General features: G+C 43.1%; 2 protein-coding genes across 2 annotated transcripts in view; both read right to left on the bottom strand.

Moving 5' to 3' along the window:
• Positions 1–1,145, bottom strand: part of GNG4 (G protein subunit gamma 4) — a 104,802-nt gene extending 103,657 nt beyond the window's left edge. Inside the window, exon 1 of the mRNA XM_054454884.2 lies at positions 823–1,145. The gene's annotated coding sequence lies outside the window, so the exon portion shown is untranslated. The remainder of the gene's footprint in view (positions 1–822) is intronic.
• An 11,096-nt stretch (positions 1,146–12,241) lies between these two features.
• Positions 12,242–20,560, bottom strand: part of LYST (lysosomal trafficking regulator) — a 213,551-nt gene continuing 205,232 nt past the window's right edge. Inside the window, exons 51-53 of the mRNA XM_054448938.2 lie at positions 15,661–15,817; positions 15,186–15,257; positions 12,242–14,279 (exon numbers count right to left, since the gene is read on the bottom strand). Of these exons, the coding sequence (XP_054304913.1) occupies positions 14,141–14,279; positions 15,186–15,257; positions 15,661–15,817 (368 nt within the window). The 3' untranslated portion in view covers positions 12,242–14,140. The remainder of the gene's footprint in view (positions 14,280–15,185; positions 15,258–15,660; positions 15,818–20,560) is intronic.

Genomic DNA, 20,560 nt, shown 5'->3' with positions numbered 1-20,560 from the left:
CTTTATCACTTGATCAAACTTTAACATTTTTGGGTTTCCTAACACCTTAGCCCCAAATACTCGAAATGAAGCAAATCTTAAATTAAGGAGTCTTTCCCCACCACGCTCTGTCCTCCTCCCCACTTCACCCTCCCGCCGTTTCGCGTTATTTCCAAGGCAATTTAAAAAATCAAGCCAAACAAAGCTTCCCGGTTGCTGCCGGGCGCGCGCGGCGAGCGAAGCACATTTCAGTTCAGCACCAGCCTCGGGGACAGACGCCATCAAGGAGGAGAGAAAACCACCCTCGGCTGCGGTGGCTCCAGCGTCACCCCGGGTGCTCCCGAGGCGGCGTCCGGGCTGCTGGGGAGCCAAGAGGGCTTCCTCAGGCACTTGCCAGAAACATTTCCCCAAAGAAAACGCCCAACCAGCCACGCCATCTCCTGCCACTGAGGTCCTTTTCCACGGGGGACGTCCCCGCTGGGAGAACAGCAAACGCTCTGTGACCTACAAATGGAAGAGGGGACCGCCGAGCCCCCGCCTGCCTCATGCCGGAGGGACCGGGCGCCCCCAGCCCCGGGAGCCCCTCGACGCGCTGCGAGGGGGCTGTCCACACCCGCGCGCGGGCTTCCCCGGGGCCCGGCGGGAGGTCCCGGGAGAGGAGGCCGAGGGAACCACAGGTCTTTGTGTCGCGTGCAGCAGCTGGCGGCGTGAGGACCACACCGGCGCCAGAGCCGTCTCCCTAGGTCCGGAGACTTTCACCCCGAGTTTCCCTTCCGCGTCTGGCTGCACCGGGGCTGGGCTCTCCCCGCGGACACCCGGGGCTCCGGCCGGGCGCCCACTTACCCGGAGCGGGGTCACGCGCGGGCTTCGTCTGCAGCGCGGTGCTCGCGAGGGGCGGCCAGGCCGAGCGGCATCGCTCCGCATCGGGGCGCGGGACGGGCTCGGGTGCAAACGCGCGCCTCGTGCCCCTCCCGCCGCCCGCGGGGTCTCCGCGTCCCGTCACCGGCCCCGCCCCGCGCCGCGCCTCCCGCCCTGCAGGGCCAGACCACGCGGGCCTGGGGGTGCAGGCGGACCCTCCCCCGGCCCTGGACGCTGGGGGCTTCTGCTCGGCCCCCTGTGCCGTGGGGGCCCAGGCTGGGGAAGGGGGAGCCGGCGACTCTGCGACCCTCGCCCCCGTTCCACGCTGGCCGCGCCCACTCCGCCGCGGGGTCTCGCCCGGGAAATCCCGCCCGCTGCCACCGACGTCACTGCTGCGTCACCGGGGCTCCCGCGCTCCCCGCCCCCGCCCCAGCCCGGGCCCGCGCCCCCCGCCCGCTACTCGGGCCCACGCCCCCTGCCCCAGCAAAGGGCCGCGCCCCCCCCCGCCCGCCCGGAGCCCGCGTGGCCGGGGGACCACTGGAGGGGTCTGGGGGGCGGGGCCGGGGGGTAAATCACTGGGGGGGTCTGGGGGACCGGGCCGTGGGGGAATCACTGGAGGGGTCTGGGGGGCGCGGCCGGAGGAAATCACTGGAGGGATCTGCGGGGCGGGGCCGGGGGGGGGAAATCACTGGAGGGATCTGCGGGGCGGGGCCGGGGGGGAAATTACTGGAGGGGTCTGGGGGCGGGGCCGGGGGGGAAAATCACTGGAGGGGTCTGGGGGCGGGGCCGGGGGGGGAAATCACTGGAGGGGTCTGGGGGCGGGGCCGGGGGGGAAAATCACTGGAGGGGTCCGGGGGCGGGGCCGGGGTCGCTGGAGGGGTCTGGGGACTGGGCCGCGGTCAGCGCGGGCTCCCCGAAGCCTCGGGTACCGCCCTCGCTCGGGGTGAGCTCCAGCGACTGGGCCTTTGGGGCGCGGGCCGCTTCCCACCCTGCACCCAGGGACGCCTCGGAAGCCTCCGGCCGAGGTGGGGAACGGCGGAGAAACGCGGAATACCTGTGCGAATTCGCGCGGCCGCGTCGCCACTAACCGGGCGAAGGCTGACCCGACGTTGCTGAGTGACGGGGACCAGGGGCCGGCGAGGCCCCAGCTCCGCGGGGAGCGAGGCCGGGAGGGCGGAGGGCGCGTGCTGGAGGCAGGGGTGCCCTTCGCGCCCCGGTTCTAGGAGCGACTGCTCTCCAGGCCTCGTCCCTGTGGCACCGCAGGCTTTTGCGCTGGAGATTTTAAAACATCTTAGTGATCGCAGCCCTCGTCCTTTCAGAGAAAAAGCAGTTTAAGCGCCGTCCATTTTCCGACTTGGTAAAATAATACGAAACCTTGGGAATAGAGAAGCAACGAAAACATTTCACGCAGTGTTGGCAAGATTTGTAGAAAAGGAGGCCAATATGAATTCCCTTTGTGAAAACAACAACATAACATCATGATGAACGATTAGGAAATATTTCAGGAAGATCTGGGCGCCTCATCGTCATCCGCCGTCCACAAGCGGTCCCTGCCACAAAGGACACAGGGCGCCCTTGTTGCTCAGGTCCCTGGCCCCACTGGTTGGACCTCGCCCTACACACACGTGTACCTTCTCGGAGCCCAAGGGCCAGATTGGATGCGAACGCGGAGATCACAAAGGCCCGTAAACACGGGGCCAGCAAACACATTGATTTTTACAAAGCTCCCAAGTGCCCAAAATTAAACCTTGGCAAAACGACTAAGCCAATGTCCACCTCAGAGACTTTTAAAAGCGAGAAAGATATATGAGTACTGCATTGAAAATTCAAGCAAATCCAAACCTGAGCTCATTGTTTTCACCCCAAAATCTATTTCTCCTGCGTTTCCTGCCCACCTCCCGCCCCCGACTGGTTGGCTAAGGCAGAATCCTAGGTTTCCCTTTATCCCAAATCCCAATCTCAATCAATCACAAGGCAAATCAGTGTCTACACTTTCAAGCGCATCATTTCCTTATTTTATCTTTCGAATTGTTACACTATCATTCAAGACAGGATTATGTCAATTTTAAACAGGAGGAAGAGGTCAGTCAACCAGTGGTTCCAGAGTGGATCCCAAGACCAGTAGAATCAGCGTGTCACCTGGGAATCTTTTAGCGGTGCAGACTCCCAGGCCCCACCCCGACCTAAGGAATCAGAAACTCTGGGGGTGGGGCCCAGCAACCCGTGATTTCCCCAAACCCTCCAGGTAATTCTGATTCCGTTCATCTCTGGACATCACCCAGGATTGCTGCAGTAGTGTAAAGTCTGGCACCAGGACCCTGGGTATCAGTTTTCTTTCTTCTTATTTATTTATTTTTTTTTGCGGAGGGGGAGGGAGTCTCGCTCTGTCGCCCAGACTGGAGTGCAGTGGCGCAATCTCGGCTCACTACAACCTCCTCCTCCCGGGTTCAAGCGAATCTCCTGCCTCAGCCTCCAGAGTAGCTGGAACTACAGGCGTACGCCACGACGCCCAGCTAATTTTTGTATTTTTAGTAGAGTTTGGGTTTCACCGTGTTGGCCAGGATAGTCTCGATCTCTTGACCTCATGATCTGCCCGTCTCGGCCTCCCAAGATTTTTCTTCTTTATTCCTAGTCATATCCTTTGTTTTGAAGTCTTCTTTGTTTGTATCTATATAACCACTGCAGATTTCTTACTATTAGTGTTTGCATGATATGTGTTTATATCCTTTTAATTTTTAAATCTATCTGTATCTTTTTTTTTTTTTGAGACAGACTCTCGCTCTTGTCGCCCAGGCTGGAGTGCAATGGTGCCGTCTCAGCTTACTGCAACCTTCACCTCCCAGGTTCAAGTGATTCTCCTGCCTCAGCCTCTTGAGTAGCTGGGATTACAGGCGTCCATCACCACGCCCAGCTAATTTTTGCCTTTTTAGTAGAGACCGGATTTCACCATGTTGTCCAGGCTGGTCTTGAACTCCTGACCTCAGGTGATCCGCCCACCTTGGCCTCCCAAAGTTCTGGGATTACAGGCGTGAGTCACCGCACCCGGCCTGTACCTTTATTCTTAAAAGTGGGATTCTCCATCTTTGTAGGCAGCACAGAGTTGGATCTGCTTTTAAAATTCAGCTTGACAATCTGTCAGCTTGACAACTAATAGTAAAAAATCTGCAGTGGTTATATAGATAAAAACAAAGAAGACTTCAGAACAAAGAATATGACTAGGGATAAAGAAGGAAAACCTTGGGAGGCCGAGGCGGGAGGATCACAAGGTCAAAAGATCGAGACTATCCTGGCCAACATGGTGAAACCCTATCTCTACTTTTAATTGGAATGTTTAGTTCATTTACTTCTTATGTAATTATCATGTGGTTGGGTTTAAAACTACCAACTTGCTATTTGTTTTCTATTTGTCCTCTTCTTCATTCCTTTTTTCCTGCCTGAGTATACTTTAGTATTCCATTTTATCTCAAGTATTGACCTTCATTTTCCTCCTCTTTCTTTGTTCTAGGGTTTATAAAATGCATCTTTAATTTACCGTCGACTACCTTCAAATAACATCATACCACTTCTTCTTCACTATTAGATTCTTTATAGTGTGTGCTTCCATTTCCCCTCTTCCATCCTTTGTATTATTTTTGTTATATCTCCCTTTTACATAGGTAATAAAGCCCACAGAACATTATTTTACTTTAAGCTGTCAATTTTGTTTTGAAACATTTAGAAATGATTTTGAAAAGTCTTTTATCATTTCTGATGCTCTTCATTTATTTGTGAAGATCCAGATTTCTATCTGACATCATTTCCTTCTGCCTGTAGAACATCTTTTAACCTTTTTTTGGCAATACAGATTGGCTGATGATTGTCTGTTTTTGTTTTTCTGAATATAAGTATTTTGCCTTTGTTTTTGGAGGTTTTTTTTAGATTGACATCTTGAAGAAGTTTAAAGATATCATTTATTGTGCTTGCATACTTTCTCTGAAGAAATCTTCAGGCTAGGCACAGTGGCTCACGCCGGTAATCCCAGCACTTTGGGAGGCCGAGGTGGGTGGATCACCTGAGGTCAGGAGTTCGAGACCAGCCTTGCCAACATGGTGAAACATCTTTACTAAAAAATACAAAAAAATTAGCTGAGCGTGTTTGTGGGCACCTGTAATCCCAGCTACTCGGGAGGCTGAGGCAGGAGAATCACTTGAACCCAAGAGGCAGAGGTTGCAGTGAGCTGAGATCACGCCACTGCACTCCAGCCTGGGCAACAAGAGTGAGACTCTGTCTCAAAAAAAAAAAAAAAAAAAAAAAAAGGAAAAGAAAAAGAAAAAAAAAAGAAATCTGCAGATCTTTATCCTGTTCCTGGATATGTAATGCGTCTCTTTTTCTATGGCTGATTGTGAAGTTTTCTATCACTGGTTTTCAATAGTGTGATTATGATGTGCCTTGATGTGGTTTTCTTTGTGTTTATGCTGCTTGGTGTTCATTGGATTTCTTGGATCTGTAGGTTTATAATTTTTATCAAAATATTTCAAATTAAAACTTTTTCACCCATTGTCTTGCTCTTCTCCTTCTGGGACTCCAATCACAGATATGATAGACCATTTGATATTGTACCATAAGTGCACCACCACACCCAGCTAATTTTTGTATTTCTAGTAGATGCTCTGTTCTTTTAAAGAATAGGGACTTTGTTTTGGAAGGTAGTTATTTACAGGTGTTTGATCCTTTTGATGGTTGTCTTAAAGGCTCGTAGCCATTATTATAGGATTAGTTTATTCTAGGATTAGTTTAGCCTTCCTACTAGGGTGTGACTCTTCTGGGGTCGCAATTGAATGCCTGTGTGTTCAATGAACTCTTCCCCTTTGGTGGGCTGGAACTCAGATGTATCCGAATCCCCTGTGAGCTCCGAGAATTATTCAGCTTACAGCTGCCTGTACATTCTTTGCTCAGACCCATGGAGCTTTGTGTTATGCACATACAGCTTAGTATTCAGCCAGAGTCTCCATTGGACCCATAGGCATTACCCTGTAAGTGAAGATAATCAAGGGTGGGCTTCGTTTTTGTGAAAGACATTATCCAAAGACAAAGAAAAGCAACCAGGACTTAGTGGTTTATTTGCGTTTGGAAAGTTTTCCTAGAAACTATTAAGAAAAGAAACAATGAGACATAGTATCTGTCCATCCGGCCTGTGATGCTTGCTTCCTTTCTTCCTTCATTTCTTCCAAGTATGTACCTAATCTACCCTATTCCAATGACACTGTACCTTGCTCAAAACATTTAAAAAATTCCTCTTTTGTAATTACTTGCAGAATCACGATTTTTTTTTCAGTACCTCGTAACTATAACTTGTTTTTGACTAAAATAGTTCTAGTTTTCAGATTCAGCTGTGATTATTTCTGTCTGTTTTCAATCTGGATCTCTTCATTGCTGGGCAGCAACCTACTGTATGGTACCCTGTGCCACAAATTCCAGTTTCTCAGCCTCCCCCAAACTCTGGTCTCCATTTCCTCATCTCAGCGTGATTTCTGTACTCTTCTTTGGATCTCCTTCTGCACTGTAGCTACCTTTTAAGTACAGAAAACCAAGACAACAATAAGATTTACTCAGTTCATTTCCCTTCTTTCAGGCATCATAGCTTGTGCTGTCTGCTTTCCACACTGAAAATCGTTGCCTCATAGATCATCTCGTTTCCCAGTTGTTTTTGATAGCGGGGTAAGTCTGATCTCAGTTTTCCCCAAGTGGACAGAGGCAGAAGTTCCCATTATAGTTTAACCCTCATTTCCCCCATCCCCTCTTCCACCTCTGTCCCTGACACACTGAGCACTTCCACTCCTGCCTTCTTATAAACCTTTGAGTCTTGGTTTCCTTCTACCTTGGCCCAAATCTGGTAAATTTTTGTCTTCAAGATTTGGCTATATATATATATATATATATATATATATATATATATATATGTATATATGTTTTTCTTTTTTTTTTTGAGACAGAGTTTCACTCTTGTTGGAGTGCAATGGTGTGAGCTCGGCTCACCGCAACCTCCGCTTCCCGGGTTCAAGCGATTCTCCTGCCTCAGCTTCCCAAGTAGCTGGGATTACAGGCATGCACCACCACGCCCAGCTAAATTTTGTATTTTTAGTAGAGATGGGGTTTCTCCACATTGGTCAGGCTGGTGTTGAACTCCCGACCTCAGGTGATCCACCTGCCTCGGCCTCCCAAAGTGCTGGGATTACAGGCGTGAGCCACCAAGCCTGGCCAAGATTTTCCTATATCTTTAATATCTTTGGGAAACCTAATCTGACTGCTCCCCTCTTCCCATTTGAGTCACCTTGATATGTAGATGCTTCTATTATAAAAGTTACTTGGTTGTGTCACAGTTCTCTTTTTACATTTCCTTTCTCATTGAGTTCTTTTGAGAGCAGATTCTCTGTCATAAATCTTTGTATCTGGTATGTTGTAGAAGCCCAAAAATGTTAAAAGAATGAGCAACCATGCTCCATGTTTAATGGGATATCAAGGAGAACCATGTACTCATTGATTTGCTTAAATTTAAATTTTTTAAAAAGATTTGGCAAAGGTAGTTTGGTGTATGAGTGGCCTCACTTAGGAAGGAAATTACTAAAAGAACAGTGTTAGCTTTTGAATGTTATTCCTCGATAAAAAGTTCCCGAGCATCAATTGATAGCAGGATAATAAAAACTGCAAAATATTGTCTAATATGGAGCGATTTACTGCATAGAGAAAATATAAGGATTACGAGATTGAAAGAGAGACAGGTTGCTTCTGGCACAATTTGTCCCTGAATGATAATGAAACTGTTGGTCTTAAATAGGGCTCTAAATAAGCCTTTTTCAGTGGATCTAAAAGGAGCTCTTGTCATTTCTGACAGGACATGTGTACACAACTCTGTCACTTTTACTCTTATTTTAATATTTGTATAAGAACTATCCCGAGATAAATAAGGAAGAACTGTAATCTGCTAAAACGGAGGACAAGAAAACAGTTAAGAGACCCTTTAGGGGAGTCAAATAAGTTCACTCCAAGGAAAGTGTGTAAGTGAAGATGATCTAGTGTGGGCTTCATTTTTGTGAAAGACGTTATCCAAACACAAAGAAAAGCAAGCAGGACTTGGTAGTTTATTTGGGGTTGGGAAGTTTTTCTAAAAATGATCAAGAAGGCCGGGCCAGTGGCTCATGCCTATATCCCAGCACTTTGGGAGGCCAAGGCGGGCAGATCACCTGAGGTCAGAAGTTCGAGACCAGCCTGACCAATATGGTGAAACCCTATCTCTACTAAAAATACAAAAATTATCCAGGCATGGTGGCACGCACCTGTAATCCCAGCTACTTGGGAGGCTGAGGCAGGAGAATTTCTTGAACCCGGGAGGTGGAGGTTGCAGTGAGCCAAGATCATGCCACTGCACTCCAGGCTGGGCAACAGAGCAAGACTCTGTCTCGCAAAAACAAACAAACAATCAAGAAAAGAAACAGTAAGACATGGTACCTGTCCATCCGTCCTGTGACGCTTGCTTGCTTTCTTCCTTCGTTTCTCCCAAGTACCTAATCTACCCTACTCCAGTGATATTATGCATTGCTCAAAATCTTTAAAAAAATTCCTCTTTTGGAATTACTTGCAGAATCACACATTTTTTTCAGTACCTTGTAATTGTAACTTGTTTTTGACGAAAACAGTTCTATTTCTCAGATTCAGCTCTGATGATTTTTGTTTTCGAAACTCATAGATGTTCACAAGGGAAAGATTGTCCAACACTAAGTATATTCCGAATAATTGGTTGTAATAACTGAGGAAATGTAAAGTTCAGGAGAACACAGTGGCCGAGACTACCAGTTAAACACAAAGCAGTGAGCAGCACCATTGAGCACATGCATCCATGAGGCGGGGCTGAAGCTGGCTTTGAAATGCCTGCAGCAGGGAACAGAGAACAATGCTTGGGTCTAAAAATGCACATGGTGGAAAGGGTGGTGGAAAACAGCTGTTCTTCTAGTCTCCACCTCAGGCTGTGAGACATTTTACCTCCTAACCCTGTTCTCCAGACCATTGTAGAAAATAAAATAGAAGTCTAATTCATATCCATGTAGGAGCACACGTAAGTAGCTTTTACTTGGTTGTAAAAAACTACTACTGCAGAAAATTGTGTATAGAAACTACATAATGAAGTTACCTAATTACTCATTTGTATTTAGATTATATCAACCACTATGAAAATTATAGCTTAATTTTTACTAAAAGTCTCAGAAAAGACAGTCTTTTTTATTTACTCTTGGAACTGGATTCCAAGGACTTTTACAGCTATTTTAACAAAATTAAAATCTGACAATGAAACACCAGTTCATTATCATCAGTCTTCAGAAGTTTTGGTAAGACCAGTTTAATTTACTTTGGCAATGAGCCAAACTTTGCCACGAGACAATCTTTTTCAAACTCATCTCTCATTAACTTCGTTCATGAAGGAAGAAACGAGCTCAGCTCTTGAGCAGGAATATTGTAGCCTAGTCTCAAATGATCTTCTAGTCATTTTGGCTTCAAAGGACACACTGTATTATTTAATTTCTCTCAAACAGCTGAGTTGCAACCCAGTGTCCCCAAAGTGGCAAGATATAGTTTTCTGTTGTCACATGACACATGATATAGGTGGCACCTCTTGCTCAACTCAATGTACATATACGTGTATATGTTTGGTATCAGCAAATGTAGCTGCCTTAATTGTGCAGTTGAAAACGACTGGGGGAAATCCTGCATGCAACATGAAGCTTTTGCAATACTCCACAATACCAGTTTGTGCTCAACTTAAAAGCTCTTTTGCTACCTTTGACCTCAGTTGTGAATTGTTCTCTCCAGTGGCAGTTGTTTTGTTCCCTTCCCATCTACCCTCCAACTGCTAATGCTTTTCAGTTGGTCTTTCTGATTCAAGGTTTTAAGCTCATTAGGTTTTAAAGTGCTTCGGCTTCATAGTACATGGGGTGTTATCCTGAGAAGGAGTACAATGAAAAAATAATATAGCTGTCCAAGATGTGAGACAGTTTGGGACAAACTGGGGACACCTGAAAGGTAATCAGCAAAGAGAAGAGAGGGCCTGCAACATGGATAATCCAAGAACTCCCATTGTTCTGCAATTACTGATAAAAAATGTTCACTCGTTGAGTTTGTTTCCTCTCTACTCATTTTTATAAATGTTGGCCTTGCCAGGTGCAGTGGCTCACGCCTGTAATCCCAGCACTTTGGGAGGCCGAGGCAGGTGGATCACCTGAGGTCAGGAGTTTGAGACCAGCCTGGCCCGCATGGTGAAACCTCGTCTCTACTAAAAATACAAAATCAGCTGGGTGTGGCGGCAGGCGCCCGTATTCCCAGCTACTGGGGAGGCTGAGGCAAGAGACTCACTTGAACCCGGGGGGCGGAGGTTGCAGCGAGCCGAGATTGCGCCCTTGCACTCCAGCCTGGAAAACAAAAGTAAAACTCCATCTCAAAAAAAAAAATTGGCCTTGTAGCTTCTTTTTTTTTTGCTTTTCCCCTCAGAACATAAACAACTCATCCAAAATAGTGAGAAGCAGGTCACCAGGCATGAGCTCTTTTTTTTTTTAAATTTTTTTTTTTTTTTTTTTTTTTGAGACTGAGTCTTGCTCTGTCGCCCAGGCTGGAGTGCAGTGCTCACTGCAACCTCCGCCTCCTGGGTTCAAGTGATTCTCATGCCTCAGCCTCCCCAGTAGCTGGGATTACAGGCCTGTGCCACCACGCCCGCCTAATTTTTGTATTTTTTAGTAGAGATGGGGTTTCACAATGTTGGCCAGGCTAGTCTGGAGCCCCTGAGCTCATGATCCGCCCATCTCAGCCTCCCAAAGTGCTGGGATTACAGGTGTAAAACACCGTGCCCGCCTGCATGAGCTCTTTTGAGCTGGCGTTCAGCGAGCATTGTGGAAAGGGTGAGTCCAACTGAGACTTGCGGGTAAAGAGGGGACATCTGGGTTGGCAGGCTTACACCGACAAAATGCTACTGCTCAGTTCTCTTTGGGACAGACACCTAGGAACAGGAATGCTGTAGTCTTGGGAATCTTAAAATACCACAGATGCAAAGCAGAAAGAAGGGCAGCCCTCCGGCCCTTGGACTGCTGTTGTTGACGTCACCCACCGTTTTCGCTCCCACCCCCACCCACCAAGAAGCTGAGACAGGGACAGGATGTTCTTTCCTTCCCTGGGCCTTTGCTGATGTTCCTGCCTGTTATTGAACATGTATTATCTGGAACACATCTGCCCCCATCTTCACCAGATTTCTGATCATTCATTAGGTTTCAACAAAAATTTCAATTTTTCTTTTTTGAGACGGAGTCTTGCTCTGTTGCCCAGGCTGGAGTGCAGTGTCAAAATCTCAGTCACTGCAACCTCTGCCTCCCAGGTTCAAGCAATTCTCCTGCCTCAGCCTCCCAAGTAGCTGGGACTACAGGTGCCCACCACCATGCCTTGCTAATTTTTGTATTTTTAGTAGAGACAGGGTTTCATCATGTTGGCCAGGCTGGTCTCCAACTCCTGACCTCAAGTGATCCGCCTATCTCGCACTCCCAAAGTGCTGGGATTACAGGCATGAGCCACCGCGCCTGGCCAAAAATTTCAGTTTTTCAAGAGGCTTTCTAGATCACCTCAATCTAAATAAAGTCCTTCCTCTTACATTCTTTCAGAGTACCCTATATTTTACCTAACACTTACCATGGTTTGTAACTGTGCACACTGCCTGTAACCTCCAGGAGTGCAGGCGACCACTGTGCTTTGTGCAGCACAATATCCTCAGCACTTGGTACAGTGCCTGGCACCTGGCAAGGGCTCAACATATATCTGCTGTGGAGTCGGGGGTGGGCAGATGGTTGTTTCTTTAAAATGAGCAGTTTGATCTTGGGACTAGTGTCCACACCATTTAAGGGTAGTAAAGGTTGAAACATAAAATTTTAGTACAAAAACCACAATAGGAAATGAAAGGCTGGGTGCGGTGGCTCACGCCTGTAATCCCAGCACTTTGGGAGGCCAAGGCAGATGGATCACAAGGTCAGGAGATTGAGACCATCCTGGCTAACACGGTGAAGCCCCGTCTCTACTAAAAATACAAAAAAAAAATTAGCCGGGCGTCGTGGCACACTCCTGTAGTCCCAGCTACTTGGAAGGCTGAGGCAGGAGAATCACTTGAACCTGGGAGGCGGAGGTTGCAGTGAGCTGAGATCGCGCCACTACACTCCAGCCTGGGCGACAGAGCTAAACTCCATCTCAAAAAAAAAAAAAAAGAAATGAAAGTTATCTTTTTCTAGTGATATAAATGCATAGCGGAGCTAAAGACAGAACCTATGTGGGTTACAAAAAAAGCCATCGATTTGAGATCTGCTCATAATATTTAAATAGCTTAAAGAAGAGGTGTTTAAATCTACTTTTATGAAATTTATTTCCAAATTGAAGTGGCAGTGTATATAAAGGTAACAGAGCTTGTGATAATTTACAGAAATGTTTGCTACAACATGCACATTATGAAGTATTTCAAACATATACACATTAGGTTTCATGCTGAATAAATAATCCCCCCAAATTTTTATTTTTACATAAAAATATAATATTGCACTCTTAACAAGACCAGTTATTTTGCATATTTTCTCTTTAGATAAATGATGAAATTCGGTTTTTAAAAAAGACTGAGTAGCAACCCTATTCTAATAGGGGACTAATTTAAAGTTCTCAGTAAAAAAATGAAAGCTAGACAATAGCTGCAATTTTTTGTTAACAAAGCAAATCACTTCAACGTGAATAGGAGTAATCTCATCTCTGCACCTCCATGGACCTCAGGATTAACACCTGGCCTGAGCACACGGTGATCTAGATGCAGCCTAGGTATCACTACATGTGTATGCAGTTTAAGGTTAAAGCATACGTGGCCACTTGCTTTGTCTTGAATCTATCTTGACAGCAGAGACTTTGGAATTATATTTTATATGGTTTTTAAGCAGAATGTTTTAGAAAGTCTGGAAGTTACAAAAGTAGTACTGTAAACACCATATGAATTAAATTTCCATAACAAATGCACAAGTTATTCTTAGGCAGGGATACGTATTTTTATCCCATGGTAACATATTACTGAGCTTATCTGACAGTGTTTTCAAAGCCAATAAAGCAGCACCCCAAGTAAAAATATACAGACAGCCATCATATGGGAGAGACAGACGGCTCCAAGATGTTTAGGAATCCTGTCTTTATGGTATGTAAGTTTGCTGTGGAATACATGAGCTTTTATTATTCTTCCTACAATTCTCAGATGGTATAGGTTAGTAGAAACAGAATGAAATGGTTTCCTAAAATAATTTTTCTGCCTCCTATTTAAAATAAAGTAAGCTTTTATAATTCTGTTTTGGGGAAGAAAATTCTTCCTGCAGATTAGATTAAATGCCTTATTTAGGCTGTATTCTTAATACCCATGCAAACTTCTTGCATCCTGGAGGCTTTCTATTGCAAATTGGTACAGATTCAGTGCTCTGTAAATAGCAGACTTTAAGACTTACCATTGTGTTTAAACCTCAGTGACTCAACTAAGGATAGTCAATATCTAGCGTTATAGATTTTAAGTAAAATGTTTATGAAGAAACAGAATGTGTCTGAAATCCAAGATACCTGTATTCTTGTTTGTGGCTGTCAAAAAAATTCTGGTTCTCCTTTGAGCTAAGAAGGCAACTGGCAAAAACTTCCTAATTTTGAGATTCATTCGTAGTTTATTTTTAGTATTCAGATATTCCACAAAATATTTGGTACAGAGGCACCTACTGAATAATTTGCTTCTCAAATAAAGCAATTATCAAGTCCTAAAAATTATCTTTTTTTCTTTCCTCTTTTGGAGCATGTGTGTGTGGTGGGAGGAGTATTTCATGGCAGAAAACTTTTAAAATATAATTTTAGTGTGTTTTATATAAACAATTAGCCAACCAATTTAAATTCTACTGGTCCTTTTGGAATCATAGAAAAAGGGGAGACCTTAATATTTTCTTTGGAATACCTTGGTGGGAAAACATTTTAAGAATGTCATTTTAATGTACCATGCAAGGCTTAAAACTTGTTGGCTAGTGCATATTGACACAACCTTCTAGATTATCACTAAAATAGAACAGAACTTTCCTCTTAGGATCATGTGACTCTTCAGAATTTTGTGCAGATGAATAGACTTTATCATTATTTGGATGGTTTGTCCAGTCATCCATTTCTTTAGGTTCAACCTCCTAAAACTGGTGAAGTCAACAAATCTAGTTTGGAGTTAAAGTGCTTTGGAGAACGTGAAGTTCATTCGCATTCACCCGGCTGCATAGCTGCTAAGGAAGGAATAGAACATTGGCTGTTTCAAGCGCTGCTGGTCCTTCCGACACCAGGCGATCACGGTCCCATCACTGTTTGCTGTGTACAAATGGTGGCCATCACAAGAAAATGTAAGGCTGTAAAAAAAAAAAAATTCCATTTGTACATTATATTTCTTAAAATTGTATTAGCATATTGGTCATCATACTGAGGTTAGTGTAAAGAAGTTATCTTCAGTGGCGCAGAGAGACAAACTAAATGACTGCCTGCAACTCATTGTTTTGTCTGTAATTCTAACATAGTCACTCTGCTGACAAGTTTGATATGCTCATAAATGAGGTGATATAGAATAAAATCAGGATCAGAAAGCTCAGTACATTCTATTCTTCTTTGCATATCTTCTTTTGCCTCCTTGTTTATGCTTTATTACATAAACAGCAAATATTTGGGTGTACAAAACTTTAAAAAATATAACAGTACTATATTTTCTCCTTATAAAGATAAATAAGTATTTTATGGCTATATATTATTTCCCTGAAAGAGAAAAGGAAAAAAATGTAACATTAGTAATTAATTTATGTTCCTTAAACTTTTAATTTAGTACACTGAAAATACATTTAATTTAATAAAGTAAAATTTGAATCACTTTATTTCTAATTATTTAAAGTCAAATTTGTTAACTAAGCAAAGAATAACTGATTATTTATCTATTTTTGTCAAGCACTCCTGCAGCTATCAATCACCATTATGGTCTTGTCAAATATGAAAGGAAAAAATACAGTCTCTATGATTCCAGAGACACACTACAAACAAGTCTTTCCATTAGACTCTCAGTTACTGACTCCGATTTTAAGCTCCATGAAGACAAGGAGTATGGTCTCTCTTGCTGCTGGGTCACGGACAACCCACCGTGTGTTAAGTGGTTGGCTTTTCATGATGACTTCAATTGCACATTTCTTTAAGTCTGTGTGCTTAAATACCTCTCTACGAAAAATACAATCACAAATTATATTCTGAAGCATAAGTGGGGGAGCAGATCTTACCTGATGATGGGCTTATTTGATTTGGGAAATGTAATTTCTCTCACAGGCTTTAAGTCCCATGTGCTCCATAACCTAGAGGGGAAAAAATCATCTAATTATGCAAGCTAAAATTACGCTCCCTAAAAAGCCCTCCATATTTGTTTATTTGTTAAAAATCATTTGGAAGGAAATGTAACAAACAATTAACAGTAGTTCCCTCTAGGAAGTTTGCAGGGGGTAGATGTGGGAATAAGAGAACTTTTAACTTTGTATACTTCCATACTGTTAATCTTTTATAGTTAACATAAAACTTCAAAACTGTACTAAAGCTATCTTTATTATCTACAAACAGGAATAACTAAAGAACCTACATCCCAAGGTGAGTTTAAATCTCTAAATACTGAATATTAATATGCCTAGATATTAAAAATTAATTTCTGAAACTCCTGTGTCCTTATGAATGAAATCAAAAAAAGAGAATCCAAATTCCTCTTACCTTACAATTCCATTTTCTAATCCCCCAGCAATTACATTGATAGATATTCCCTCAGGCTGGTTGGAGAAAGCCACGGAACAGATGATCTCCCTGCAGTGGACATGTCCAACGAGATCCCCATTCACCGTCCAGAGTCTGAGGTCACTGCCTCCGCCAGCTAAAACACCCAAATCATCCTGCAGGTTACCAGAATGTGGCTGTTTCAGAGCCCACCACATTTGGCCCCAGAAGGGCAACCCTGAAGGGCAAGCTCATTTGTTTACTGATGAAGTTTGTAGACAACCCATGACTGAAGACTGTATAAATGAAATTACTACACAAGTTGCACAGATTTTTCTTTTTCGTTTTCTTTTGAGACAAAGTCTAACTCTGTTGCCCAGGCTGGAGTGCAGTGGTGTGATCTTGGCTCACTGTAACTGCCTCCCGAGTTCAAGAGATTCTTCTGCCTCAGCCTTCTAAGTTGCTGGGACAACAGGTGCACTCCACCACATCCAGCTAATTTTTATATTTTTAGTAGAAATGGGTTTTTGCCATGTTGGCTAGGCTAGTCTTGAACTCCTGACCTCAAGTGATCAGCCCACCTCGGCCTCCCAAAGTGCTGGGATTACAGGCGTGAGCCACTGCACCAGGCCAAGTTGCATAGATCTCGATGTATTAATCAAGAGACAATAACCAGTGAAAAAATAAAAAGAAAAAGAAGCAATCTATGTGTACAGTAACAAGGTAAAATAATCTTTATGTAATTGTAATATTTCAGCATATGAACCACCAAATATGAGTTATGATTGAAAATACTTGGAAAGCTAAACAGTCTCCAAAAAGTGAAGGAAATATTCTGTAAAACCATCTATAAGAAGTGACTTGGCCAGGCGTGGTGCCTCATGCCTGTAATCCCAGCACTTTTGGAGGCCGAGGCAGGTGGATCACCTGAAGTCAGGATTTCGAGACCAGCCTAGCCAACATGGTGAAACCCCATCTCTACTAAAAATACAAAAAAATTAGCCAGGGGTGGTGGCGGGCGCCTGTAGTCCCAGCTACTCGGGAGGCTGAGGCAGAAGAATCACTTGAACCCAGGAGGTGGAGGTTGCAGTGAGCTGAGATAGTGCCACTGCACTCCAGCCTGGGCGACAGAGCAGAGCCTCTGTCTCAAAAAAAAAAAAAAAAAAAAAAAGTGACTTACGTGACTTTTGAAGAAAAAAAAAAAGGTGTAGTAAAAATTACCTGAGTTAAAACTTAATTCTTGAAAAAAGAAGAAAAAGTATTCTTCAGAACATCTAAGATTAAATCTTATAAAGCAATACCTTATTAAACTAATTTTTTCTTTTCAAAGATTACAGAGTAACCAAAAGTTTTTCTTTTAGTTTTCTGGGGTTGGGGGAAGCATAATTGCCTGCCATGCTTTATAAACAGGATGGTTTGGGGGCTGATGATGATATGTCCCGCCTTCTCTGGGGAAATATTCTCATACTGATAAAACGGTTAGGAGGCACGATAAAGTCTGATGGCATAGTCTCACTACATTTAATTTTATCTTTTCATTAACATATAAGTAGAGGCTTTGCTTCTGTCTTTTATTAAGACAATGAAAATATTTCATATTTTATAGCAAAGAAACATATAAACAATGCTTCTTTATTTAAAAATATGCCAAAGACCGTCAAATACCACAGATGAAAATGCCCAGTGTGTTGCAGCATTATTCACAATAGCCAAGAAGAGGAAACAACCTAAATGTCTATCAACAGATGAATGCATAAACAAAATGTAGTATGTACACACACACACACACACACACACACACATACAAATTTTCTTTAGCCGTAAAAAGGAATGAAGCATGCGAAAACATGGATGAACCCTGAAAACATCATGCTAAGTGAAATAAGCCAGACACAAACAGACAGGTACTGTATGATTCCACTTACATAAAATATCTACAATGGGCAAATTCAGAGAGATAGAAAGTAAAACAGAGGTTACCAGGGGCTGGAAGCTGAGGGAGGAGGAATGGGGAAATAGTGGTGATGGCTGCACAACACTGTTAATATAATTAATGCCACTGAACTGAATACTTAAAAAATGGCTGGAATGGCACATTTTATGTTAAATATACATTGAGACACATATGCACACACACACACACACACACACACACAAATGCCCAATGTTCTACCAAGTTTTCCCATTGTAGAACATTGATTATGATATATCTAAATATAGCATCAAGCTGCAGGAGACTCAGTATGCTAAAGAAATAGAATTATAGATAATATTTTCCATGAGTAGGCTACATTTCAACCTTTCTTTTGAATTAAATGTTGGATAAAATATTTTTTAAAAAGATAAAATAATTAGATAAGTACTAGTAAGGCTAGAAGGCTCATTGAAGTCACTGGAAAAACAGCCATAGAAGATATTGAGGTAGGGGTTTCTCGCTGTAACCCATAGCTACCACTACCGCATGGCTTAATCCTTCAAAATAAAAAATCTAAATGTGGGCCTGGACTCTCAAGTATGGCATGGAACTTAGTAGCCAAAGAATTATCCTAGCAGCTCACTCAGTAACTTGGGCTACCACAAAACCAAATAACCACTCATCTGCCTACTTCTGTAAGTATCAAAATTTGACACTGTTACCCAATATCAGATTGCTCGAATGTATAATTTAACACATCAACTAAAAGTCAGAAACTTAGGCATTCCTGAAAAGCATCTCTATCCTTCGTATACATAGTCATGAAAATCAAAATAAATTAAAGAACCACCCCACTCTGAATCTTAGAATATTTTACTAACTCTATCTCGCCATTGGCAACAGAGGACCAGGCTATGGATGTCTCACCTTAGTTCAAAGGCATATATTTTGATCCAGTGATAGAATGGTAAACACACACACACCCCCCCCAGAAATCACTGATTACATTTTCACAGTTTAATACTTTTCACATCTTATCACTATAAAAACCATATCCCATCATAAGAACTGAGAAATTATGATCAGGAGGAATGAGCTTGACAATGTAACTTTTGAGAAGATGTTACACATACAGCACAGACACATAATAGAGTTGTCCCTAGGCATCTGAGAGGGATTGGTTCCAGGACCCCCGAGGATATCAAAATCCATGATGCTCAAGTCCTTGATATAAAATGGTGTAGTATTTGCATATAACCTATGCACATCCTCCTGTATTCTTTTTTTTCTTTTGAGATGGAGTCTCGCTCTGTTGCCCAGGCTGGAGTGCAGTGGTACAATCTCAGCTCACTGCAACCTCCGCCTCCTTCAAGCGATTCTCCTGCCTCAGCCTCCTGGGTAGCTGGGACTACAGGCGAGTGCCACCATGTCTGGCTAAATTTTTGAATTTTTAGTAGAGACGGGGTTTCACTGTGTTAGCCAGGATGGTTTCGATCTCCTGATCTTGTGATCTCGTGGTCTACCCGCCTCGGCCTCCCAGAGTGCAGGGATTACAGGCATAGCCACCGTGCCCGGCCTCCTCCTGTATTCTTTAAATCACCTCTAGATTATTGATAATACCAAATACAATATAAATGCTATATAAATAGTTCTTATACTGTATTGTTTAGATAATAATAAGAAAAAAGTCTGTACATACTAAGTACAGATGCAACCATCCATTTTCCTCCCCTGATATTTTCAATCTGAGGTTGGTTGAATCCACAGATGTGAAACCCACAGATACAAAGGGTTGTCTGTATGTATATAAATACATAGACATATATCATATATATATATTTTAATTTTAAGATTACTTGGATGGTATCCAATAAATAGTCAAAATTTTTGATAGGTTAAATCTGATAACTTTCTTTCCTTCTTGGCCTACAAGAAAATAGGAGGATGAACTCTAGTCTGGGTCGCTAGAGATAAATCTGACCTCTCTTTAAAAAAGTAATTAAAAAAATTATGTTCTCTATATACCAAGTGCTCTTTATGACTTCTTTTATATATGTATCAAGAGACCTTAAAAAAAGTTGACAAGGCCTTTTTGTTCAAATTGGAAAAAAGTTTTACCCATTACTCTATTATATTGTATGCTACCCAGGGACACCTGAATACCCTACTAGTGAGTTGGTAATTGCAGAAAAAGTAATTTTGTTTCTCATTCCCATATGACTAGCTGATATAATATCACAGATATAAATCACTACTGGCAGCAGGAAAGTAATTAACTTTACAAAATTCAACTCCCTCAGGATCAGTCCTAACTTTCAAACACTGCCAAAACAAGAAAGTAGAGAACTCCATATAAATAATCATTATATTATTTCCCCAGCATTCCTCTTGATATGACACACTAAAAGCTGCTAATGCACAAATCAAGGAAATAAAAAATCATCAATCATTTGCACAAACTTGTACTACCAAAGTAAACTCTTTAAGATCTTTTCCCTTAGTTATAATCATTAGGAAATAAAAATATTTTCATGACATTATTTTATGACTGGGGGCTAAGACTAGCAAAAATTCTTTCATATCTGAAATCTAATCATGACTGAAGATATTACTTCTTTGAACATAAGAATAAATGAATGTTTTGTAGAAACAACAATAACAAAACCCTAACAGGTATCTGTGGTATAATGAAAAATAAGTATTTGGTCTTTGTCCCTGGTTCCTGGGACAGAGTCCCTAAAGCCCTTGGAATTTACTGTCTTCTGTATGCTAATGAGATGACTCTCAGTGGGGAGGACTACATAGCTTCAGTCTAGAGGCTGGCCACCAGAAAAATCAACCACATGATTGAGGACTGAAACTTCCAGATACCCCCCAACTCTCATGCCCACCTCCTGGTGAGGCAGGAGAATAGGGTCTGGAGGCAGGGAACCTAAGGCCGTTTCACACACACTTCCTAGAACTAAATTGAAAAGAAAACCCTAA

The sequence above is a fragment of the Pongo pygmaeus genome, chromosome 1 (genome assembly GCF_028885625.2).
Source record: "Pongo pygmaeus isolate AG05252 chromosome 1, NHGRI_mPonPyg2-v2.0_pri, whole genome shotgun sequence".
Lineage (NCBI taxonomy): Eukaryota > Metazoa > Chordata > Mammalia > Primates > Hominidae > Pongo > Pongo pygmaeus.
This window is presented reverse-complemented; position numbering and strand designations above follow the sequence as displayed.